The sequence below is a fragment of the Pleurodeles waltl genome, chromosome 11, assembly GCF_031143425.1.
Source record: "Pleurodeles waltl isolate 20211129_DDA chromosome 11, aPleWal1.hap1.20221129, whole genome shotgun sequence".
Classification (NCBI taxonomy): domain Eukaryota; kingdom Metazoa; phylum Chordata; class Amphibia; order Caudata; family Salamandridae; genus Pleurodeles; species Pleurodeles waltl.
The window spans coordinates 815,367,045-815,393,134 of record NC_090450.1 but is presented as its reverse complement, the minus strand read 5'-3'; the positions used below and the strand labels follow the sequence as shown (position 1 = coordinate 815,393,134).

The following is a 26,090-nucleotide window of genomic DNA, read 5'->3' as shown; positions in this document are numbered from 1 at the left end:
TCCCTGTCTTGCTCGACATCCCCTCTACCTCCTGGTCCAATTTGCGACCTCCTGGTCCCTCCTGGGCCACAGCAGCATCCAAAAACGCTAACCGCACGATTTGCAGCTAGCAAGGCTTGTTGGCGTTCTTTCGGCGGGAAAACACTTCTGCACGACTCTCCACGGCGAGAGGGATCCGTCCACCAAAGGGGAAGTCTCTAGCCCTTTTCGTTCCTGCAGAAACCGCAGCTTCTTCTGTCCAGTAGAAGCTTCTTTGCACCCGCAGCTGGCATTTCCTGGGCATCTGCCCATCTCCGACTTACTTGTGACTTTTGGACTTGGTCCCCTTGTTCCACAGGTACCCTAGATTGGAAATCCACAGTTGTTGCATTGTTGGTTTGTGTCTTTCCTGCATTATTCCTCTAACACGACTTCTTTGTCCTTAGGGGAACTTTAGTGCACTTTGCACTCACTTTTCAGGGTCTTGGGGAGGGTTATTTTTCTAACTCTCACTATTTTCTAATAGTCCCAGATACCCTCTACAAGGTCACATAGGTTTGGGGTCCATTCGTGGTTCGCATTCCACTTTTGGAGTATATGGTTTGTGTTGCCCCTATCCCTATGTTTCCCCATTGCATCCTATTGTAACTATACAGGGGGTCATTCTGACCCCGGCGGTCTCAGACCGCCGGGGCCAGGGTCGGCGGGAGCACCGCCGACAGACCGGCGGTGCCCCGCAGGGCATTCTGACCGCGGCGGTTCGGCCGCGGTCAGACAAGGAAAACCGGCGGTCTCCCGCCGGTTTTCCGCTGCCCTTGGAATCCCCCATGGCGGCGCAGCTTGCTGCGCCGCCATGGGGGATTCTGACACCCCCTACCGCCATCCTGTTCCTGGCGGTTCGCCCGCCAGGAACAGGATGGCGGTAGGGGGTGCCGCGGGCCCCTGGGGGCCCCTGCAGTGCCCATGCCAATGGCATGGGCACTGCAGGGGCCCCCGTAAGAGGGCCCCACTGTGTATTTCAGTGTCTGCAATGCAGACACTGAAATACGCGACGGGTGCAAACTGCACCCGTCGCACCCCTGCAACTACGCCGGCTCAATTCTGAGCCGGCGTCCTCGTTGCAGGGGCATTTCCTCTGGGCCGGCGGGCGCTCTTTTGGAGAGCACCCGCCGGCCCAGAGGAAATGTCTGAATGGCCGCCGCGGTCTTTTGACCGCGGTGCGGTCATTTGGCGGCTCCCTCCAGGCGGGCGGCTCCCGCCGCCCGCCGGGCTCAGAATGAGCCCCACATTGTTTGCACTGTTTTCTAAGACTATACTGCATATTTTTGCTATTGTGTATATATATCTTGTGTATATTTCCTATCCTCTCACTGAGGGTACACTCTAAGATACTTTGGCATATTGTCATAAAAATAAAGTACCTTTATTTTTAGTATAACTGTGTATTGTGTTTTCTTATGATATTGTGCATATGACACTAAGTGGTACTGTAGTAGCTTCACACGTCTCCTAGTTCAGCCTAAGCTGCTCTGCTAAGCTACCATTATCTATCAGCCTAAGCTGCTAGACACCCTATACACTAATAAGGGATAACTGGGCCTGGTGCAAGGTGCAAGTACCCCTTGGTACTCACTACAAGCCAGTCCAGCCTCCTACACCTGGGCACACAGTTCAGGGGACAGAGGCCCAGGGAAACAGGGGAACTGGGAGGGCTGCTGTGCGACAGGGGGAGGACAGGCCCAGGGAACCCACTCTCCACGAGGCCCTCTCCAACATCATGGGAGCCTACCATCATTCCCAGGAGACGATGGCAACGGTTCTGGGCAAGTTTCGGGAGACCCAGCGGCTGCAGGTGGAACAGTATTTGGGCTTCAGGGAGGAACTCAGATCCATCAATTCCACCCTGGGCACCATCGTAGGGGTGCTGAAGGAAGTCCTCAACACCAGGAGGGACACTGTGGCACAACAAGGGGCCCCTGACACTACGCTGGACGATGAACTGCCCACCACCTCCGCAGGTGCTAGTGGATAGGAGGCACCGCCACAGGACCACCACACCAGCACCCCACCCCCTGCAGATGGAGAACCACCCCGCAAACGGTCCCTGAGATCCAGGACAAAGACAGAGAACGATGCCAAGACCCCCCCAAGGAAAGAGACCACCCTGATTGTCATCCTTTTGTCCCACCTTGTCACCCTGTCCATCCTCAAACTGCCCCAGCTCCACTTCCTATGCCCCTTTGGACAATGCACCTGTGAGACTAACAGCTTGGACTCTGCCATGGACATTCCTCCACCATCATCCCTCACCATTTAACAACCCCCTCCAATATTGAGCACTTAAATAAACACCCTTAAAGCACAAAACAATCTTCAGTCTGTCTGTGATTTCGAATTAGTGTATTAGCAATTACAGTGACAAAATGCTCTTTCAATGTCAATGTCAACATACCTATGTCACACAGCTCTAGTCCATGAGGAAAGAAAGCAGATGTCACACAGTGGGACCCACATCTGTGAAATCGTAAGAGAAAGTGAAAACTCAGTGACCATACACTGGGTGAAAAGGACAGACAGTAGAGGGGTAGTAGTGTTAAAGTACATGTAGTAGGCAGGTTTGTCTTCTTAACCTGTGTCTCACTGGAAGTATTGCAGGATCACAGAGTTCCTGTTGTCGATGTCCTCTTCTTCTGCTTCCTCGTCTTCACTGTCCACAGGCTCCACAGCTGCCACAACACCTCCATCTGGACCATCCTCCTGCAGAAAAGGCACCTGTCGTCGCAAAGCCAAGTTGGAAAGCATACAGCAGGCCACGATGATCTGGCACACCTTCTTTGGTGAGTAGAATAGGGAACTACCTGTCATATGGAGGCACCAGAACCTGGCCTTCAGGAGGCCGAAGGTCCGCTCTATAATCCTCCTAGTTCGCCCAAGGGCCTCATTGTAGCGTTCCTCTGCCCTTGTCCTGGGATTCCTCACTGGGGTCAGTAGCCATGACAGGTTGGGGTAACCAGAGTCACCTGCAAATGGCGAGGGACAACTGTTAGACACATACTAACTCTTAGGGATATCCCCAGACAACTATTCCTACTGATTTGGTTCCAGGTGCTCACCTAGTAGCCACACACGGTGCCTCTGTAGTTGCCTTATCACATAGGGGATGCTGCTATTCCGCAGGATGTAAGCGTCATGCACTGAGCCAGGAAATGTGGCATTAACATGGGAGATGTACTGGTCTGCCAAACACACCATCTGCACATTCATCGAATGGTAACTCTTCTGGTTTCTGTACACCTGTTCACTCCTGCAGGGGGACCAAGGCCACATGTGTCCCATCAATGGCACCTATGATGTTGGGGATATGTCCCAGGGCATAGAAGTCACCTTTCACTGTTGGCAAATCCTCCACCTGAGGGAAAACGATGTAGCTCCACATGTGTTTCAGCAGGGCAGACAACACTCTGGACAACACGTTGGAAAACATAGGCTGGGACATCCCTGATGCTATGGCCACTGTTGTTTGAAATGACCCACTTGCAAGGAAATGGAGTACTGACAGCATCTGCACTTGAGGGGGGTCCCTTTGGGATGGCGGATAGCTGACATCAGGTCTGGCTCCAACTGGGCACACAGTTCCAGGATTGTGGCACGATCAAGCCTGTAGGTGATGATCACATGTCTTTCCTCCATTGTCGACAGGTCCACCAGCGGTCTGTACACCGGAGGATGCCGCCATCTCTTCACATGTCCCAGCGGACGGTGCTTATGGAGGACAAAAGCGAGCACAGAGTCAACCAACTCAGAGGTACGTAAACACAGCTTACTCAGAAAACTATTCATAACCCGAAATTTGCCTGTATGAGTGTTGAGCCAAGGCCTAGGTATGTGTGATGCAGTTAAGAATAAATCCATGTGGGCCCCTGAAATGGCGGCTGCCTGACCTGTAAAGTGGGACAATGGGATATGAGGTAACTGCGCTGGCGTTGTACACCGTCGCGGTAGGCGGTCGTAGACCGCAGCGCAATTCTGCATTGGTTAACATTGGACCCTATAGGTCCCAGGAGCCAATGACGATGTACGCCGGCGGTGATGGTACGCACCGCCGCGGACGTGACCACCATTTTCTATCAGTTCAATCACTCGATACCTGATCTTCGACAGGAGAGGACCTACACTGCAAGTGCTGCTGTGACCTCAGTCTGGAAGAGACAATGGCTCGTGCGTCTGGGGAAAGGGCCCCTGCATTTCGCACGGAGGAGTTGGAGAAACTCGTGGATGGGGTCCTCCCCCAGTACACGCTACTCTACAGTCCTCCAGACAAACAGGTAAGTACACTGTGAGCATGCTGTATGGGCAATGCCTGTGTGGAGTGGGGTGGATGAAAGATGGGGGGGGGGGAGAATGAGGCGTGCATGAAACGACGGTGAGTGCATGTGCCACATGGCAAGGGTAGGGATGCGGGCAAATGACTGTGACGGTGCAGTTGGTAATAACTTTTCTTTTTCCCCTGTACAATTCCTGTAGGTCAGTGCCCACCAGATGAAGGATGTTTGGCGTGCTATCGCCAAGAACATCCGGACCCTGGGGGTCTACCACAGACGGAGCACCCACTGCCGTAAAAGATGGGAGGACATTCACCGCTGGAGCAAGAAGACGGCGGAGGCCCAGCTGGGGATGGCCTCCCAACGTGGGAGAGGTGCCTGTCGCACCATGACCCCCCTGATGTTCAGGATCCTGGCGGTGGCGTATCCGGAGTTGGATGGGCGCTTGATGGCATCACAGCAGCAACAAGATGGTGAGTACACTGTCATTCAGCTGAATTAGCGTGCAGTGGAGGTGTCTGGGTGGGGGAGGTGGGCTGTGGGTTCCCCTAGGCCAGGGCGAGTGTGCTAGTTAAGTCCCCTTTTTCAGGCAGACCCTGTGGCACCCCACCCCACCCCACCTGGGTACAGTGCCAACTGCACCTAGTCAGGCTCCTGTGACATCCATGTGTGCAGAAATCATTCATAGCCTTGCAGGCCATGTCCCAGGGTTTGAATAGTGGACCCCAAGTGCCCGGCGTAGTGCAGGGGGCTTCTGTGTCTGTCGTGTCCGCCAACGGTAGCGGTAATGCATGCACTCAACATGTCTTTCTTCTTTCTTCCCCCTCCCCTTTTTGTGGTCTCCCTGTACTTGTGTGCATTAGCATCATCGGGTGGTGGAGCAGTGGCACCGGAGCAGGAGGGAGCTGCATCCCACATGGCCCTGGAGGGCGAGACTACGGACTCCGATTTCACCAGTGGGACGGAGGGCGAGGGGAGCTCCACGGCGGGGACAGGAGGTGACACCAGTGATACGGACTCGTCCTCTGATGGGAGCTCCCTTGCAGTGGCGGGCCCATCTGTGCCTCCCGCATCTACAGGTACAGCTGCCACCACCCCCTCCAGCACCGCCCTCCCAGCAGCCTTTGCCCGCTCACCCAGGAGGGTGGGCATCACCTTCGCCCCAGGCACCTCAGGCCCTGCCCCAGTCACCCCTGCTGCCCTCAGTGAGGAGGCCATTGACCTCCTCAGGTCCCTCACTGTTGGGCAGTCTACCATTTTGAATGCCATCCAGGGTGTAGAGAGGCAGTTGCAACAAACCAATGCATTCCTGGAGGGCATTCATTCTGGTCAAGCGACCCTTCAGTGAGCTTTTCAGACTCTGGCCTCAGCACTGATGGCAGCCATTGTCCCTGTCTCTAGCCTCCCCCCTCCAACTTCCTCCACCCAGACCCACACCCCTGTACCTCAGCCTATCACAAGCACACCATCAGACCAGCATGCACACACCTCAACACACAAAGGAAGCTCTGGCAAACATAAGTACCATACATCCCACAGGCACTCACGCAAGCATCATACACATGCAGACATACCAACATCCACTGCCTCCACTGTGTCACCCTCCTCCTCGTCTCCCTCATCCCTCCCAGTCTCGTCTCCACTCACACCTGCATGCACTACATCTTCATCCACTACGTCCATCACCAGCACACCCACCACCACACCCCGCTCACGTGCAGTCACCACCCCCACTACCATTCACACATCCCCTGTGTCCTCTCCCAGTGTGTCTGTGAGGCCACCTCCCAAGGTACACAAACGCAGCCACACACCCACCCAACAGCCATCCACCTCACGACAGCCTCCAGCCCATGCACCTTCACCCAAAGTCAGCAAACGTACACCTCCTACGACCACTACCTCTTCATCCACGCCCAAACCCCCTCCATCTACCCGTCCCAGTGTTCCTAAGAAACTTTTCCTGGCCAGCCTTGACCTCTTTCCCTCACCTCCCCCACCCCGTCAATCTCCTAGGACCCGACTCTCCAGGTCCCAACCCAGCACCTCAGCCACAACATCGGCAGGACCAGTGGTACCAGTAGTCACCGGATTATGGAGTGCACCAGGCAGCAGGGCAGGCAGTGTGGCAAGGAGCCACAGCACGGACAGTCCCCCACCTGTCAAGCATCAAAAGTTGGCCAGTGCCCAGCAGGAGAGGGAGAAGACACCAGCCACCAAAGCCGCTCCCAGGGGTACAGGTGGGAGTGTGGAGTCAGCTGCGACACCTTCCAAAGTGGGGAAGGGGCACAAGAAAACCAGCAAGTCTGGGAAGATCAGCACGGCGGAGAAGACCGCCATCAGCCCCGCTGCCAAGGAGCCGACCGCCAGCAGCCCCACTGCCCCAGACAGGACCGCCATCAGCCCCGCTGCCAAGGAGCCGACCGCCAGCAGCCCCACTGCCCCAGACAGGACCGCCATCAGCCCTGCTGCCAAGGAGCCGGCCAGCAGCAGCCCCGCTGCCCAAGAGAGGACCGCCAGCAGCAGCCCCGCTGCCCAAGACAGGACCGCCAGCAGCAGCCCCACTGCCCAAGACAGGACCGCCAGCAGCAGCCTCGCTGCCCAACAGAGGACCGCCAGCAGCAGCCCCGCTGCCCAAGAGAGGACCACCAGCAGCAGCCCCGCTGCCCAAGAGAGGACCGCCAGCAGCAGCCCTGCTGCCCAAGAGAGGACCGCCAGCAGCAGCCCCGCTGCCCAAGAGAGGACCGCCAGCAGCAGCCCCGCTGCCTAAGACAGGACCGCCAGCAGCTGAACCGCTGCCCAAGACAGGACCGCCAGCAGCTGAACCGCTGCCCAAGACAGGACCGCCAGCAGCTGAACCGCTGCCCAAGACAGGACCGCCAGCAGCTGAACCACTGCCAAAGACACCGCCGCCCCAAGCACCGCTGCCAAGGACACCGCCGCCACAAGCACCGCTGCCAAGGACACCGCCGCCCCAAGCACCGCTGCCAAGGACACCGCTGCAACAAGCACCGCTGCCAAGGACACCGCCGCAACAAGCACCGCAGGCCCATGAGCGCCAAAATCTCTGACGCTACTGAGGCCGCCACGAGCAGGATGAAGCACTCTGGGCACAAGGCCCCCTCCAGAACCAGTGGAGATTGACATCCACTACCTCAGTCCTTGGCAGGATGAAGCACTCTGGGAACAAGGCCCCCTCCAGAACCAGTGGAGACTGACATCCACTACCTCAGTCCTTGCCAGGATGAAGCACTTTGGGCACAAGGCCCCCTCCAGAACCAGTGGAGATTGACATCCACTTGAGAGGCTGTGGTTTTGCACTCCCCAGGATTGAACAGTGGGCAAACCACCCACTGTAGAGACTTGAGAGACTGTGGCTTTGCACTCCCCAGGATTGAACAGTGGGTGAACCACCCACTGTAGAGACTTGAGAGACTGTGGCCTTGCACTTCCCAGGATTGAACAGTGGGCAAGGGGCCCCCTCGTGGATTTGGCGTCGTGCACTCAACCGGCTGAGTTGTCCACCCTTTCAATTCCCCCTGAGGTGCCTGTTTTATTTCTATCTGATACCCCTGCAGTGTTTTCTCCGTCTTGTTCGGGTATCTTGTGTGGGCCTCGCCCATGCATTTTGGGTCCAGTGGTCCACGGACTTTAATGGTGGAATACCTTGGACTAATATTATTGGTGTATATATTTGTAAATAGTGTATGTATATTTTTTGAATCCTTTTGTCTTTGCATTCTTCTGGGTGGGTTAGGGGGTGTAACTGTAATGTATCATGCTGTATTAGTGTGTGTGTTGTCGTGGGTGAGGGTGGAGGTGGGGGTGGGGGTGTTGCGTGTTGGGTGTGTGTGTCACTGTTTTTTCCCTCCCCCCTCCCCTGTGTCATAGGTGCAGTACTCACCGTGGTCTTCGCCGCCGACGTTCGTGCTCCTGGTAGAGGAGCAAGAAGATAAAGGCTGGAAAAATGTGGAGCTCTGGTTCCATGGCGTCCTGGTTCCTCGTGGGATGTGCAGAGGTGAGCGTTTTCCCTTCGAAGTCCTGTTTCCGCCGTGTTTTTGTTCGTGGTGAATCCGCCCCGGAAAAGGTGGCGGATTGGTAGGTTGTAATTCTGTGGGCGGTACATTTTCCCCCGCCTGTCTGTTGGCGGTGACCGCCATGCTGTTTGTTTGTACCGCCGTGGCTTTCGGAGTGTTAAAGTGGCTGTCTATGTTGCCGGTTTCCGCCGCGGTCGTGATTCCATTTTTTTTACCGCCGGCCTGTTGGCAGTCTTACAACCGCTTTAACACCGACCGCCAGGGTTGTAATGACCACCAATGTCTGGATGTCCGGGGAGGGACAAGTGGTTCTGCCTAATAGCCTGTTGACTCAAATGGCTAGATATTATCGTGGTCAAGCACATGTTCGAAGGGACGCCATGGTTCGTACTTTCAAGCACTACTGGTTCAATCCAAAATTTAGACAGGTTGCCGAAGCAATTTGCAATTGTTGCGTCATCTGTCAACAGATGAACGTGGGTAAAGGGACTGTGGTAAATTTTAGCCACATTGGAAGAGTGGGAGGTCCATTTAACAGAATGCAGATGGATTTCATTGAAATGCCTGTGTGTGGAGGATTGAGAAATGTGTTGGTGATTGTTTGCATCTTTAGTCATTTGATTGAAGCTTACCCTACACAGAGAAATTACATTCTCACAGTAACAAAGTTACTGCTAAGGGAACTGATACCACGTTTTGGGTTTCCGGTCTCTTTAGAATCAGACAGAGAAGGTCACTTCAACAATGAAATAATTAAATTACTATGTTGAGCTTTAAACATTGAGCAGAAGTTGCATTGTAGTTATCGCCCTTAAGCCTCAGGACTTGTGGAACAGATGAATGGTATCTTGAAATCAAGAATGGCGAAAATGTCTGCGTCCATGAATCTGAAGTGGCCCGACGCACTGCCATTAGTTCTGAAGACTATGAGAAACACACCTGACAAGAAGACAGGACTGTCACCGCATGAAATCCTCATGGGTAGAGCAATGAAGCTGCCAGCGATTCCTGCCAATGCTCTTGTGAACATGACAGATGATATGATGTTGGACTACTGCAAAGGTCTGGCTTTCTCTTATCAGGTGGAAGCCACCATGCAACCATCTCAAGATCAAAGCCACAACCTGTGAGCGGGAGACTGGGTTGTAATCAGAAAGCACTGAGGGAGACGTGTTTGGAGCCTAGGTGGAAAGGCCGATTCCAAGTAGTACTGATTACTACTACAGCTGTGAAGTGCGCTGGAGTCCCGAACTGGATCTATGCCAGCCATACTCGGAAAGTACTGTGTCCGTTGGACAACGAAGAACGAAGAAGGGTTGATGAGAGTACCAACAACGTCCAGACCAACTCCAGAATTGGCAAAGGGAGAAGGAGAATCAGAGAAGGGGAATCAGAGACTGAATCTGAGCAGACTGAAGCCAGTATAAACACTCCTGTGGGAGATGAAGTAGAAGACCTACAGGAGAGTGACAGTGAACCCACCTCAACTGAGGTAGCAGGAGAGTCTAGTCAGAGGAGGGCTCTCCCAGAGGCAGACGATCTTGCAAGACAAACAGAGCAAACGACAGACACCGAGTGGGAAGGAGCTGAGCCGGATCAAAGGCAAAAATATCTGATGACTCCTGAACCAGTTGCAGGTACGTCAAGAGAAAATCCTGCAGTAGTTGCAAATCCAGCACTGAAAAGAGCATTGACAAAAGGTCCACTGAAAGGAGATAAGTGGCTGCAGTCCCAAGCAAAGAGGAAAAAGTAATTACAGTGACTACAATCAAAGAGGAAGTAGACACAACAAGAAGAGAAGACTTGAATGATGGAGAATTAAATGGAGAGCGAAGATTGTAAAGAAAAAGAATTGCAAATTGAAGGTACGCAGGTCCTGAATGGGCGTATTCCGCAACAAGTGAATGGCAAAATGAAGTTTTGTCTTTCTGTTTTGATCAAGACATTCCAGGTCAATATTTCAGCATGTGAAGGAGATCAGTGAACTGAACTTTGAGAACTGTACAACAGAGAAAAGTGCAAGAGAGAGACTGTAGAAAGTAAGAAAATTAGTTACTTACCTGTAACTGCAGTTCTCCAGTATTGGTATCTTTCATAGATTCACATGCTTGAATCATCCCCGTCGTCGAGGTGGGAGCCTGACGTTAAGTTTAAATACATAAAGCAGTAAGTCAGTAAGTGTAAAACAAGTAGGCCTCATAGAGTATTTTACAGTCTATCCACTTTGTTTTGTGAAAAGACCCAAACTTCAGTATCAACCAATCAGGATTCAGCCCCTCCCAAACACTCTCAACAGAGGCTGAATTCCCTCAGATTTTCTAGTAGGAGTGTGAAGTTTAATATCTGTATAATAGGGAAGCCTCTGAGGGGAGGAGGGTGGGTCGCATGTGAATCTATGAAAGATACCAATACTGGAGAACTGCAGTTACAGGTAAGTAACTAATTTTCTTCTCCAGTATTGGATCTTTCATAGATTCACATGCTTGAATCAGAATAACGAGCAGTAATGTCTTCTTAATTAGTGAATTACATTGACTGTAATTTTATCATAATTCTTTAAGTGATGTGACTCACATTAGTTCAGCTTTATACATCCATGTATATATCTATATATCTATATATATATATATATATATTTCTATAGATATCTCAATAGAAGAGCAATAGAAAAGCTGTGTGGCAGAAAGTTTTGACACAATCTGTTTTGTTATCGTTTTGAGGTTTACAACATGTTAACACAATATAACAAAGCGAATAATTTGAAGCACATTATTAGAGTAAACCACACTGTGATATAAAATTAGATATTAACGAGACTGAGAACCAATATCGAACATACCTTGAGTGTGGTGGTGGGATGTGTAAGAGGCTCACCTTAACGAAATAGATGCCTCAGCACTGCCTGTCCCACTGCTGTATCGACGTTATTAGTTTCCTCGAGACAGTAGTGTCTTGTAAATGTATGCTGGCTGGACCATGTGGCTGCTCTACAGATGCTATGTAGTGGCACCCCTGCAAAGAGTGCAGCTGAAGTGGCTACCGATCTTGTAGAGTGGGCTCTCACCTTGGTTTGGAGCGGTTTACCTGCTTTTGCGTGGCAGAATTGAATTGCCAGGCCAATCCATCTTGCTATAGTCTGTTTGGACACCGCATGCCCCTTTCTTGTTCCGCCAAATAATTGATCAGACTGGCGGATGGTTTGCGTTTTCTGTAGATAAAACTTTAAACATCTTTTAATATCAAGGGAATGTAATGTCCTTTCGGCTACTGTTTGCGGATTTGGAAAAAAGGTTTTTAAGATGACTGGTTCATTCAAGTGAAACGTTGAGGGAACTTTCGGGATGAATTTAGGATTTATTCGCAGGATCACACCTGAGTTTGTGAATTGGAGGAAAGGCTGTTTGACAGTGAAAGCCTGAATGTCGCTGACTCTTTTGGCTGAAGTAAGAGCTAGCAGTAACGCTGTTTTCCATGAGATGAATTTTAGATCAGCTTTGTGGATCGGCTCAAAAGGAGCTTTCATGAGCTGCATTAATACAACATTCAGGGACCATAACGGCGGAGGTTTTCTAACTGGCGGGAAAACCCGAAAAAGGCCTTTCATGAATTGCTTGACAATTCTTGTGGAACATAATGAGACTCTGTGTGGTGATCTGCGGTACCTGGAGATTGCTGCCAGATGTACTCGAATGGAGGAATATGAAAGTCCTGACTTTGCCAAGAGCAAGAGATATGGAAGTACCTGTTCTGGAGGAGCAGACAAAGGATGTATATCTTTTGCCGCACACCATATACAAAAACGTTTCCATTTAAGTTTATAGGTTTTGTTGGTAGTGTCAGCTCTAGCTTTTGCCAAGATGTCTCTACACTCCGGGGAAATGTTGAGATTCAAGTATTCATTGTATTCAGGAGCCAAGCCGACAAATGAAGAGATGACGGATCTGGGTGTCTGACTTGTCCCTGGTGCATCGTTAAAAGAGTCGGACTCTGTCTGAGTTGCAGATGTGGCCGTTCGGAGAGCATGAGGAGCTCCGTGTACCAGACTTGTCTGGGCCATCTGGGAGCAATGAACAGGAGGCGACACCCCTCTGCCTTTATTTTGTTGATGACTCTCAGAATGAGCGGGATAGGAGGAAAAGCATAGGCATAAACTCCGGACCATCTCATTGAAAACGCATTCCCCCACAAACCTTTCTGGGGAACCAACTTGCGTAGAACTGGCATTTCTTGTTCTCGAGAGTGGCAAATAGGTCTAGGTTCGGTTTGCCCCATAATAGAAAAAGGCTGTTGAGAGTTTTTTGGTCTAGCTCCCACTCGTGATAAGGAATCACTGTCCTGCTCAGGGTGTCTGCTAGAACGTTGGTTTGCCCTGGCACATGCTCCGCCTTGAGTGAAATATTGTGCTTGATGGCCCATGTCCAGATTTGCTGTGCTAGCTGCGAGAGTTGTAGGGATCTCGTGCCTCCTTGCTTGTTTAGATAAAACATGCTGGTTGTGTTGTCTGTCCTGATTAAGACGCTTGAATTTTGTATCTTTGGCAAGAAAGCTTTTAGAGCTAAGTGTATTGCCTTGTGTTCTAGGTAATTGATGTGGAGCTGAACCTCTTTCGCATTCCAGGTTCCGCTGATTTGCAGGTCCTGGCAGTGTGCACCCCATCCTTCGCGAGAGGCATCCGTTGTTACTATGTAACTGGGTGTTTGATGAAGGAATGACAGTCCGTTTGACAAGTTGGTTAGAGTCGCCCACCACCTCATGGTGTTTATCATTAGAGGCGTTATGTGAATCTTGTCTTCGAAGGAACCGTTGATCTGGGTCCATTGTATGTCCAATTGCTCTTGCAGGGGTCGCATATGGAGCCTGCAATCTGGGACTAGCGGAATGCAAGATGAGATCATCCCTAGCAATGATTTGTAGATGCGGACTGAAACTAACTTTTTTCTGGAGAGCCTGCCTGCCAAGGAGGTTAACTTTTGTTTCCTCTCGTGAGATGGGTACGCTTTGTTGCGGACTGTGTCTAGTATTGCTCCCAAGAAGTTTAATACCTGTTTGGGATGGAGCTGAGATTTCTGGTAGTTGACTACAAACCCCAGGCTGTGTAACAATTGAAGGCAATAGGAGATATGACTTATTACTTGCGACTTTGAGGGTGCCTTTATAAGCCAGTCGTCCAGATAAGGAAAGACCTGGATACCTGACTGGCGGAGATGTGCTGCTGCCGGAGCCAACATTTTTGTGAAGATTCTGGGGGCCGATTTGAGACCGAATGGGAGAACTCGGAATTGGAGGTGCATAACCCCCACTCTGAACCTTAGGAATTTGCGGTGGTTGCGATATATGGGGATATGAAAATAAGCATCCTGGAGGTCTAGGGATGCCATCAGATCTCCAGCATTTAAAAGACTCAGGAAATATTGAAGTGTTACCATCCTGAACGACTGTTTCTTTAGAAACTTTTTTAGTGCTCTCAAGTCAAGGATGGGGCGCCAGTCTCCTGAGGGTTTCTTTACGAGGAATTAGCGGGAGTAGAATCCTCTGTTCTTTTGAGAGAAAGGGACTGGTTCTACCGCCCCTTTTCTCAGCATCACTCTTACTTCCTTGAGGAGTTGGTTCATCCTCGGGGTGGTGGGCCCGATGGAGGAACAACTGGTGGTGTTCGTGTGAATTCCAGAGTATGACCTCTGGCCACTACATCGAGTACCCATCTGTCCGATGTTATAGCCTCCCAGTGGGGGAAATAGGAAGTGATGCGACCTCCGACCCTCGATATTGGTGGGTGGGGAAGTGCTGAGATGACCGGCGGGTCATTGTTTTCTGCCCGTATCTCTTCCTCGGGCAGCTCCTCTTCCTCTAGCCGGATGTTTGTAAGCTGCGGCCGGTGGTAACCTATAATGCTGCTGTTGCAGGTGGCACTGGTGTCGTGATCCTGTGGAGGAAGACTGATATTGGGATCTGTATTGTTGGTATCCACCTCAAAAGGAGTAATTTCCTCTTCCCCTTGCTCCACGAAAAGGTTGTTTTTTATATTGAAGGGTACCTAGAGATTTTGCCGTATCCGTATCAGTTTTGATAGCCTGCAACATGTCATCGACATGCTTCCCAAACAAACTTTCTCCATCAAAAGGCATGTCGAGAACACGACTCTGGACTTCCGGTCTAAATGAAGTAGCCTTAAGCCATCCTTGCCTGCGCAATACTGCTGCGCCAGCTAATTGTCTGAAGCCAATTGGAGAAATGTCTATTGCGCTGTCTATAATCTCTGCGGAAACCCTTTCTCCCTCCTGCAATACCTTTTTTGCTTCCACCTTGACGTCTTCTGGCAGTAGATCCAAAAAGGCAGACATGTCTGCCCACATTTGGCGATCATACCTTCCTAGGATGGCGAGGGAGTTAGCCGCCTTAACTGTGACTGCTGCAACAGAGGATAATTTTTTGTCGATATTGTCTAATCTCCTTCCTTCTTTGTCTGGGGGAGATGCTATAGGTGTGGAGGGGTTTCTGGAACGTCGCTGCGCCGCCTGTGATATGACAGAATCAGGTTTTGGCTGAGACTAGACAGGCCGGAGAATCATCTGGGGCCTTGTACTTTTTCTCCAGTCTTGGCATTTGTGAAGGCACTGTTGCAGGATTTTTCATTGCCTTCAAACCCTCCTGCCATTAGAAATCTACTATGGGTATAGCTCTTACCGATCTCTTTGATGGCTCTTTGAAGTCGTACAAAAAACATTTGGTTTCATGAGAGACAATTGAAAGGCCAAAACGTTTTGCCGCTCTCTCTATTAAATTATGAAAGCCTCCTATGTCCTCTGGAGGAGAATCTACTGGACCTGCTGGCGGTGGAGATGGTGTGGGGACGAGATAATCATCCCATTCACTAGCCGCCCAATCTCTTAGCTCACCCTCTTCCCTTTCGTCGTCTGACGAGGGATGAGCTTCCTGAGTTTGGCTAGTTACCGGTATGCTAGCCTGTGGTGTTTCCGGAAGATTAGTAGTCTGGGTTTGCTGAGGTGTCTAGTAGCTTTCAGGTCTAGGTGGCGTGGTCTGAGTTGATGGTGGAAACCTTTTATAGTAGTCATTCAACATATATTGTAGGTCTGCTAATAGTGTGCTAGGCATGGAGAGGGGCGATTGTTGTTCTGCTTGTGGGTAGGATGTTGAGGCATAACTAGGCTGGTAATGCTGTTCCTCCTCATCATCAAAATCTTGGCATTTGACATGGAGTTGGGACGGGCTACTAGCTGCCCCAAACATTCCGTCGTTTTGAGAGTATGCATCATCGTCATCATCATCTAAAAGATGTTGTGGTGGGTATGGCAACACTTTACTTGGTGAGGTATGCATTGGCAGAATATTAGACGCTTTGTCCCCCATGGTAATAAGTGAAAGGGGTAAGAACCTGGTGGAGTCGTCCTGATGATATGAGGAATGGTGCGGTGAAGTATCTAGGTAGGGCGATGGTTTAGACACTGTTAGTGCAGTGGACGATATGATCGTCAACGGTTCCCTCGTCGACGGTTCTCTCGTCGACGGTTCTCTCGTCGACGGTTCTCTCGTCGACGGATCCGTCACCGACGGCGTCTTTGTTGACGGGTCCTTCATCGACGGGCCCTTCGTCGACGGGCCCTTCATGGATGAATCCTTCGTCGATGGTTCCTTCGTCGACCGTTGTTTCGTCGACATATCCTCTGTAGGTGCCGTCGTCAGCAGTGCCTTTTTAAACCTCATTGAGAGGTGCTTCATAAATGGGAGTGCCCTGGTCGATTGGTGAACCCAGGAGGCCTCCGCCGTCGACGATGTGGTTTCCGACGAAGCTTTCTTAAAAAACTTTGCCGTCATAATCATCGGTGAGACCGCTGTTGTGAACGTCGACGACACCGTAGTAGATGTTACCGTCGACACCGTCGTCGACGGGGTGGTCGTCGACGGGGTGGTCGTCGACGGTTGTTTTTTCCCTGAAGAGGCTTTTTCTGGCTCTTTTTGGGGTGACAGAGACAGGGATGCCTTTTTTGCGGTGCTTTTCCGATGCAAAGGCGTAGTAGGCTCTGAATGAACCTTTTTTGGCAAATGTTTTAGTGTCTCTGAGTGGGAAACATCCTTTTTTGTCTCAGTAGAGACTTGTTTTGCCTTTTTGGGCACCTTCCTTGGTGGCTCATCAGACCCTCTACTTCTCTCACCTGTTCTTTTCTGAGGGCGAGAAGCCTGAGATGTCGCTTCGCTGTCGTCTGAGGAAGGATGTTCTATGGCTTTCTGTTTTTTGCAGCCATAAGAGAAGTCTACCCTCACGGTCCTTGAGGGTTTTTTGACTAAAGGTGCGACAGATTTTGCAGTCTCTCACCTTGTGGTCTGGATGGAGGCAGTAGATACATTTCTTGTGGGGGTCATCAACATGCAGTCTCTTCTTCCCACAATTGTCACAGTCTCTGAACAGACCCTTCTTTGTCTTTTCAGACATTGTAAAGCTGTAGAGCTAGTTTCCTGAGAGAAACAATCTTCAGTCAGAAATAAGGAAAAAAACTGAGCAGAGCTCAGGGAGACTCCCTTCACACGACGTGCGGTAGAAAATCTGAGGGAATTCAGCCTGTGTTGGGAGTGTTTGGGAGGGGCTGAATCCTGATTGGTTGATACTGAAGTTTGGGTCTTTTCACAAAACAAAGTGGATAGACTGTAAAATACTCTATGAGGCCTACTGGGGCCTACTTGTTTTACACTTACTGACTTACTGCTTTATGTATTTAAACTTACCGTGAGGCTCCCACCTCGATGACGGGGATGATTCAAGCATGTGAATCTATGAAAGATCCAATACTGGAGAACCGGAAATACTTTTTGATAAGCAGCTGAATCGATTTTGACACTCTACATATTTTTGACAAAGGGTCCTGGAAGAAAGACTGAGAGCTGTAAATAACTACTAAAGAAGATTGAAGATTTTGTTTTTGATTTTTGCTGCATAGTTATAATTTTTCTCTTCTACTTTCTGATTCTTTACAGATCATGAATAACCTTAGCTAGCAGGGTAGGAAAGGTAGGTGCTGTAAACATATGGGTATTGGTTTGGCGATTGTATGCATGATATTGTGTCTGGTGTTGATTGTAAGCATGACTTATCTTGACAAGATTGTGGCCAACCATACCTCATCTTTAGAGACAATTATTACACTCACATAAGTAGAGAAGTTTAGGATAGGTTTACATGTAGATAGTACTCAAGAAGCACTTTCTTCTAATGTTCTCTATTGCTTATTGCGTGAGTATGTTGAGACGATGCATGCAAGAGATTGTTATGTCTGCACGCAGATTCCTTCATCAGTGGAAGAAGGAGTTACTTAACATAGATTGCCCCTTACTTATGAAATAAGTTGTAGCCTGTTACAAACACGATTTTATAACCAGGAGTATATTCAGTACTTCTATTCCAACCACGATGTGGTGTTTTCATTTGTTCCTATACTTAAGTATCTGAGTAGAGTAGCTAAGGAAAACACTATAGAATTAGTGAGAGGATTCTTTGAACCTATATTGACGTTTGGCACAGCTTACGCGCATAGAAATAATCTAACATGCTTGCTTACACCCATAGAAAAGAGCTTCTTAGATCAGACAAGGACATTTAGAAATTATCATGCATTGAGTGACATAAAGACACAAGAGAGGTTAGCTTTAGATGCACAACACGTAGGAAAGCTTTGTGTATATAGGCCTAAATCTAGAACTGATACATTGTTTGTTGGAACGAGTGAATGTAAACATGTGTTTTTCTTTCAGAGTAAATGCACATTCATGTTGAATGGACAAGACCCAGTAATTCCAGGAGTTTATTATATCTGTGGACCAAATACGTATTACCGTCTTCCAAGAGGATAGTATGGCACATGTTACTTGGGGATAGTTTTCACAAAGATTTATCAACTTGATAACTTGAGTAAAATACCTAAGGTGACTGAATTACATCATGTTGGACAAATGCAAGAATCATATTCCGGCATAGTTGGAGATATATTTGGAGCAATAATTCCTTCAGTGGGAGTTATTATGAATTCTTTGAAAATTCAAAAGTTGTCTACTATTGTGGATAACATGCTGATAACTGATAACTTTCAGGAGCCATGATCCTAATGGACACAGAAATGGCTGCGGTAAGATCTATGACTCTTCAGAACCGCCTTGCGTTAGACATCCTTTTAGCAAAGGAGGGCAGAGTTGATAAAATGCTGAATCTGCAACATTGTTGCTCATATATACACAACAAATAGTATAGAAATTAGGAGCCTTATTAATAATTTGACTAATGATAGCGCTGATTTGAAAGAGCTGAAAGAACCAGGAATTTTGGAAAATGTTGGCAGAGGTTTTGCTTCTGTGGGAAATTGTCTTGGCAACCTGGGGAAAGGGATAATATTGAAGATAATGCAGGTAATATTGATTATTGTGATTTGTATATTTGGAGCATGGGGAATATGCAAATTGTATCATGTGATTAAAATAAAGAAATTGAAAAAATGATCAGAGGAGGGAAGAAGTTAAAATGGAGAAACTGTTCAGGCAAAATTCAAAAAGGGAAAGAAGGAATAAAAGTTATAAAGAGGACAAATTTTAGGGGAGCAACAATTTGTGTGGCAAGATGTAAAGTTTAATGAAATATTTAGTCATCAGAGGAGGGATTGTGAACACTGAATTTTTACTAATAAATACTCATGTACTTTGAATTATGAATCTGCATAGAATTTGAATAGCTTAGAAAATAATGTGCGATTTTGGAAAATGTGCCCACTTGAGTGGCCATCATTAATCACAATGTGTCTTTATTAAAAGGCTTACTAATATTAATTGAAGTATTTACACTAAGAAAATGTAGCAGTATGACGGATTAGCAAATTTGCACTACGTATTTGCTTTATTAATTGTAGGCCTTAAGTTAGCGAGGTTTGGGCCTAGTTTTGCACAGCCTCATGTTAAGCTGTACTGTTCAAATAACATTTGTGAGAATGTATGTCTAGAGAAATTAGTTCATGTATTGTTTTTCACCGAGTTGACCAACCGTTAGCAGATGTCTTTAACTTTCTCATGAAAACTGCTTGCTAAAAAGTCTTGCACTAGTGGATGATTCAATGTATAGTTTAATTGCAACGTTGGAAGTTCTTTAGACGATTTTAACCTGGCCAAATGCACAGAGAGAAGTCTGTTCATTCCTACTTTGATTTCCTCCAGCGAGAAATTCTATCTTTAACTTTATTGCTTAAATCTTAATGCTGAATGCTGATTATTAGACAATGCTTCCTAATGGTTTGGATAGCTTAGAGTCCCCAGTTCTGAACCATTCCCTTTTATGGCCCATTGCTGACCAAACTGATGTCCAACTGATGAAGATAATCACAGCTTGCTGATCCATACTGAGGAGAGGTATAACAAAATGCTATTGTTCTTGTTGTAATTTTGTCTTTTGTTTCTAGGTACCAACCGCTACTTTGATAGAACCATAATTAGAAGTTTCCCCAAATTCATGTTGACTAAAACTGTTTTGCATGAAGCCCAAACATGCTATTCTAATCAGAAGGTTAGTAAGTGAAACCCTTACAAGGTAATAGGTTGCTATTAACTAATAATGGATGTTGCTCAGTTGCTGAACCTAGGTGTATGCTATTTCTATTGCACAGTTGTTCTTGCTATTGATTTGTATGGTGATTCTAGAATTTTAGTAATCAATGCTCTAATTAAATTGAGATTATTTAAAAGGTTTAGTCAACCGGTGTTGTTCTTTTGAGACTAATTTACATGATATTAGCCTTGTTAACATAGGGAGATAAACCTTTTAACTTCAACATAAAGCTGTGGTTATTCATGGCCAACGGGGTCATGGTGCGTGAACATTTTTGACTCCAAAGCTATTTACAGTAGTTTATTGATGATTTTGTGTTGCATTTGGGATTTATGGTGGGAATTACTCTAAGCGCTGTCAGAAGGTCCATCAAACCTCTAACGCGTCTCCTTATAAATTAAAGATAAGAAACCAAATAAGGTCTGACGCACTAACACTTCCACTCCACCTGAGCGGATGCATTGCTCTTACCTCCACCTCGTTAAGATTCTGTCTCTCCTCACTGCACTGAGTTCCCTTTACAAAGGCTTACCATGCCGTCATCCAATCCCCTACCACACAGCCTTCCAGCTTCACAATGCTCCCTTACAGCTCCAATTCCAGTTGTTCTGGACTTGCACTGACACTCTTCCGCTAGACTTTCAAGGATGGAAGAAGTTCCTCTTGGCAATAGCCATCCTGCTCAGTTTCTGGTCACCTCCCTATACTGACTTTATTTTTCCTTTTCCTTTTCCTTTTCAAAATTGCTCCACTGCCTTTTGGCTAGGTTTGTGCTATAGAAATGCCATATACATACGAATAGATACACATAGTAATTTTTAGCAATCCCTAGTACCAACACAGACACATTATCTAGTGTAGAATAAATACTGCTTCTTGAACAAAACAATGTAAGGCACTCTGCCTACTTAAGTTTGTCCAAGGAAAGACTACTCACAGCCTCGTGGGAATTCGACTCTGGGTGGCACTGATACATGGCATGCAAAATAATATCTGCTGAAAACAAGGCATAGTCTGAAACTGGCTTGTATTATAATCAGAACCCAGAAAACTGCGAAATAAAAAAAAAAGATTTAAAAACAATGATTATCTTCTTTTCCAAAACCCAGAGGTTGGTGCAGTAAGATGGAAGAAACATATAGATAGCCCAACGATTTAAGGAAAACAAACCGAGGACGATACCTATCTCAACAACAGAAGGAAACAGGGCATATGCAGAGGTGAAGGCAATGTGTTGGACAGTGCTCTGGTTTTGGTACTGAACAGCTTTGAGAAGTGACACTCTGATTACCCCACGATGCAATCAGTTACAATCGGCCAATTCTGGGAATGCATGTGCACAGTTTCACATTTGGTTTTACTCACCTCAGGATCTTTGGGATTCGTGTAAAACTGTAAAGAAAAACGTGTTTAACAATTCACGATAATTATTTAAAAAAAGTTGTTATAAGGAATTTAAATTCTGTTCTTCAGATACTCACTGTCAATATTGCCATCCGAAGCTAAACAAAGAATATATAATATATTACGTTAATAATGGTAATGCTAGGCATGGAAGCACTACACCATACTAAACCGCTTGCACATTTGCCGTTGTACACATAATAACAAACACACATACATTTTAATACACAGAGAAGATAACTAAGGTGTGCAGGTTACAATATAAACGTGAGTAACTGAATATACATTAGCAAACCGCCACCAGTGTCTCACCAATGCACACGCTTTATTTCTCAAAGCGAGCTACACGTTTGTTACATTTTAAATGATTTGAGCTACAAAAAATAACTTTACGACTATTTAAATACGATAGGACCAAAGGAGGACAATGTATTGCTCTCTTCGGTTGATTTTTGTTTTTTACAAGCAAAGTAAGTAAAAACCAACAATAATGAGTTTCATGAATGCCACTTCCATGAGTCCCAAAAGAAATATATCCTGTTCAATCTTAAACCTCCTCTGTCTTCACTGCCCAGTAGCAAGATAAGCACTTTTCATCTTTTAAGCAGTCGAAGAGGTCACAGCCTCAGAGTGCATAATTATGCTATACATTTTGTCAGGATGTGTCTAAAAGCCACTTGCCTTGTGCTGGAGGAACACATATTGGGTGCTGTCTATGGCGTGCCATTGCTTGCTTTTAATTAAAGTGTACCCCAAATTGAGATATGTGATGCAGTTTGATGTAGGGCCAGTGGCTCAAGGCTTTCTGACTGGAAAATCCTAAAGGACTGGAGAAGATTGTGGCCACCTATAGTACCTTGGCACTACAGGCGGCCACATTACCTGCCTAAGCCCAGGCCTCTATGAAGAACATTTTGTCCCAATGTTTTCTAGGGGTTCCTTGAGGTAAGGTGTGTTTGACTGGTTGTCTTGCCAATCAAAGCTTTCAAAGAGAACAGGGCAGCAGGAGAGACGGCCTCTGGCATGAGTCAAAGGGATTTGACAGCTTCTTTCCATCAAAGGATTCCATCTAAGGAAGCAGCAGCAAAGGAGACTTCCGGGTTGCCACTAACAAGAAGGATTTAGCTGTAAACTTACTCATTATCTCTTATTGGGTTGGAAGGGAGACTGATCTGACCTCTCAAAGGTGGTGATAATTAAATAAGTAAATATGAATACTTTAGACAGTGAAAGGTTTCCACATAGAGTGTTTTAGGTCCCTAAGTAGAAATGATTGCTGCAGCTTCTGCACTTCTCAAGGGAGGTAAAGTCACATATATATCAAGAAGAGGAGAGGATGGATGCTGGAAAAGTGTGCTATGATTAGATAATTCTACTTCCAAAATGGTTCTTGAGCAACATTTTCTTGGTGAAGAAAAATGACAAAGGTCATCAACCAGTGTTCCAACCATGGGAGTTCAAAGAGTAGCTGATCTATTGGCCCTTCAAGATGGAGGCCAACCCCCTTCTCAGAGATATCCTAATGGTGGATTACTGAATGCGTTCCATTCAGACTTAAAAGAAGAGTACTTCCCCATCTGGGGCCAGGTTCACAGGTGTCTTCAGTTGGGCTGAAGAGACCAGATATACTAATTTGCAGCCCTCCAAACTGGGCTGTCCTCAAACCTGTGGTGTTTCATGAAATTGCTAAGACCTGATATAGAATCCTGAGATCCAGGGTACTATGTCTTAGAGTTTAAATAGATGATATTCTGCTAATGAATCAGTGCTGGCAGGACTGTTGTTGCACTTGGAACTGGTGATATCTCTGTCACACAGCCAAGGCTTTGAAATAAAAAGGGACAAATGGAAACCTTGCCTCAGTCAGTCGATGATATGTGGTATAGTCTGTTGTCTAGTATGTGTTTTAGTCATTTGTTCAATATGTGTGTCACACAAGCTATGACATAAGTGGGTTCTAGAATTATAGATGAGGCTGGAGGAAATGGGAGGTTGAGGCCGGAGAGCCGTTGGGACGAGGAACTTTCTCTCGGGCTCTATTCCTATCTACATGTCATCTGTTAAACCCCTTCTTAAATAAAGAAGTCTGAACCAACAAACCAAGGATTTCCTGTTATTACAACATCATATTTGGTGTCAGAGGATGGCTTAGGAAGGTAGGTATTTTGTCTCTGGAAAGTATTGATGCTTTAAATTGAGCTCAGGAGATTAACTGCCTAACATCATTCACTACTTGCCAGATTCTTCGTGTGTTGGAGAAATTCTGAAGATGTGCCAATTTTCTGGTAACTGTATGTGCGCTGAGCGGTGTGGAGGCTGTCATTTTTAAATTATAGCTCTCCAGCATGTAAAGTCAAATTCTTGTGGTAGTAATTACAACTGCAAGGTGACTGAGTGCTCGAGGCTGCAGTTTCAGTTTTGAAAATGCAGAGGATAATGATTTATTTATACATTTCGACGCAGTGAGCATGAGGCAATCCTTTTTATACTTGTATTGAACTGTAATATAAATATCATAAAACATATACCTAGTGTACAAGTTTGGCAGCACTCAGTATACAGCGTTTTCCGCCAAAGTACTTCTCTGACTTCTCAGTTTCTTCAGGGACAGACTATTTCCTGGGTTAGACTGTATTTAAATGCCTACAGCGCCACCTTGTGGGGTTTCATTGTGCCGAAACTAATTGGCACGCTTATTTCATGTTATAGTGCGAACAGCGATTAGCACGCTCATTTCTTATGCAGTGATGCCACCTTGTCGCAGAAGTCAGTACTAACAGCGATTAGCACGCTTTTTGTGGATGTGGAAACAAGTTCATTTATGATGATTTTTCTCAGTGATTGTCACACTATTTTATGGTGTTAATTTTATATTTATGGACTTCATAGACAATTTGTATATAATGTTGTAGTATTTTATGTTTTTTTTTTTACATTTTCAAAGTAACTTTGCTTTATTCTGTGTAATTACAACATGATCCAAACAGTTACTCCACCTCCACCTTTCCTTGAGGAGCCTGGAGAACCCCCACTGAAATGGAAGTTGTGGCTTAGGTCATTTAATGTTTTTTAGGGGCAATTGATGGTCAAAAGTTTCACCCCTACAGAAAGAGAAACTTGTCACCCCCACAGAATGAGAAACTTGTTATATTATTATCTTAGTGTGGAGGGACAAAACACTTTTGATCATTTACCGGATATAAATCCGGAAGAGGCTGTGGAGTTAGATGAATATCAAATTGCGGTTAAAGAGTTAGAAGTTCACTTTGAGGGCAGAGTCAATCTAGTAGTACGTAGGCATACATTTTTCACCAGAATACAGGCACCAGGTGTATCTATTGACACATACATAACATCCTTAAAGGTGTTAGCTTCATATTGTGAGTTTGACAATTTTATCTGAAAGCTAATCAGGGATCAATTAGTGGCAAGATGCACTTCCAAAAAATTACAAGAGAGTTTATTACAATGTAAAAATCCTACTCTACACGAGGCTATTGACATCGCTAAAAGTATTGAGTTTTCCAGAGAAGACTCAAAACAATTAGAATCCAATACTCAACAAGTAGCTAATATTAATCATAATGTTAGTAAAAGTCAAAATAACAAAGGCCCACCTTCAAGCAATGTACAATCTGGCTCTACTTCAGTAATGAAAGGTCAAGGAAGGAATAGATGTAATTGCTTCAGATGTGGTTCATGTATTTTCATTAAAAAAATTGTCCTGCAGTTTCACAAGAATGTTGAAAATGCAAGCAATTAGGCCATTTTGGTAAGATGTGTAGGGCTGGTAGGCGTTCTAGTACCTCCACCTGTAGAGGTAATTCGAGGGGCATGCCTGTTAGAACAGAACGAAGTCAAGATTTTGATGAAAATTTACAAGTTGCAGAGAATCGATTAGAAGAACTAACTTTACCTGTAAATGTTGTGGAGATAAAAGGTGAGAATAATACTGAGTGTTACAAAGATCCGTTGGTGGAATTTACTATTAATGACATCAATATACCTTTACTTGTCAGTTCAGGGGCTAGAACAACAATTATTGACTGTAGGAGGCTGGACTGGCTTGTAGTGAGTAACAAGGGGTAGTTTCACCTTGCACCAGGCCCAGGTATCCCTTATTAGTGTATAGGGTGTCTAGCAGCTTAGGCTGATAGATAATGGTAGCTTAGCAGAGCAGCTTAGGCTGAACTAGGAGACGAGTGAAGCTCCTACAGTACCACTAGTGTCATATGCACAATATCATAAGAAAACACAATACACAGATATACTAAAAATAAAGGTACTTTATTTTTATGACAATATGCCAAAAGTATCTCAGTGAGTACCCTCAGTATGAGGATAGCAAATATACACAAGATATATGTACACAATACCAAAAATATGCAGTATAGTATTAGAAAACAGTGCAAACAATGTATAGTTACAATAGGATGCAATGGGGACACATAGGGATAAGGGCAACACAAACCATAAACTCCAAAAGTGGAATGCGAACCACGAATGGACCCCAAACCTATGTGACCTTGTAGAGGGTCGCTGGGACTGTAGGAAAACAGTGAGGGTTAGAAAAATAGCCCACCCCAAGACCCTGAAAAGTGAGTGCAAAGTGCACTAAAGTTCCCCAAAGAGCACAGAAGTCGTGATAGGGGAATTCTGCAGGAAAGACCAAAACCAGCAATGCAACAATGATGGATTTCCAGACGAGGGTACCTGTGGAACAAGGGGACCAAGTCCAAAAGTCACGACCAAGTC

The 26,090-nt window shown here is 46.5% G+C and overlaps 1 protein-coding gene across 1 annotated transcript in view; it reads right to left on the bottom strand.

Moving 5' to 3' along the window:
* The window catches only part of HORMAD2 (HORMA domain containing 2), a 670,141-nt gene that overhangs the window by 302,821 nt on the left and 341,230 nt on the right, over nucleotides 1-26,090 (bottom strand). Inside the window, exons 4-5 of the mRNA XM_069212695.1 lie at nucleotides 21,413-21,433; nucleotides 21,297-21,323 (exon numbers count right to left, since the gene is read on the bottom strand). Of these exons, the coding sequence (XP_069068796.1) occupies nucleotides 21,297-21,323; nucleotides 21,413-21,433 (48 nt within the window). The remainder of the gene's footprint in view (nucleotides 1-21,296; nucleotides 21,324-21,412; nucleotides 21,434-26,090) is intronic.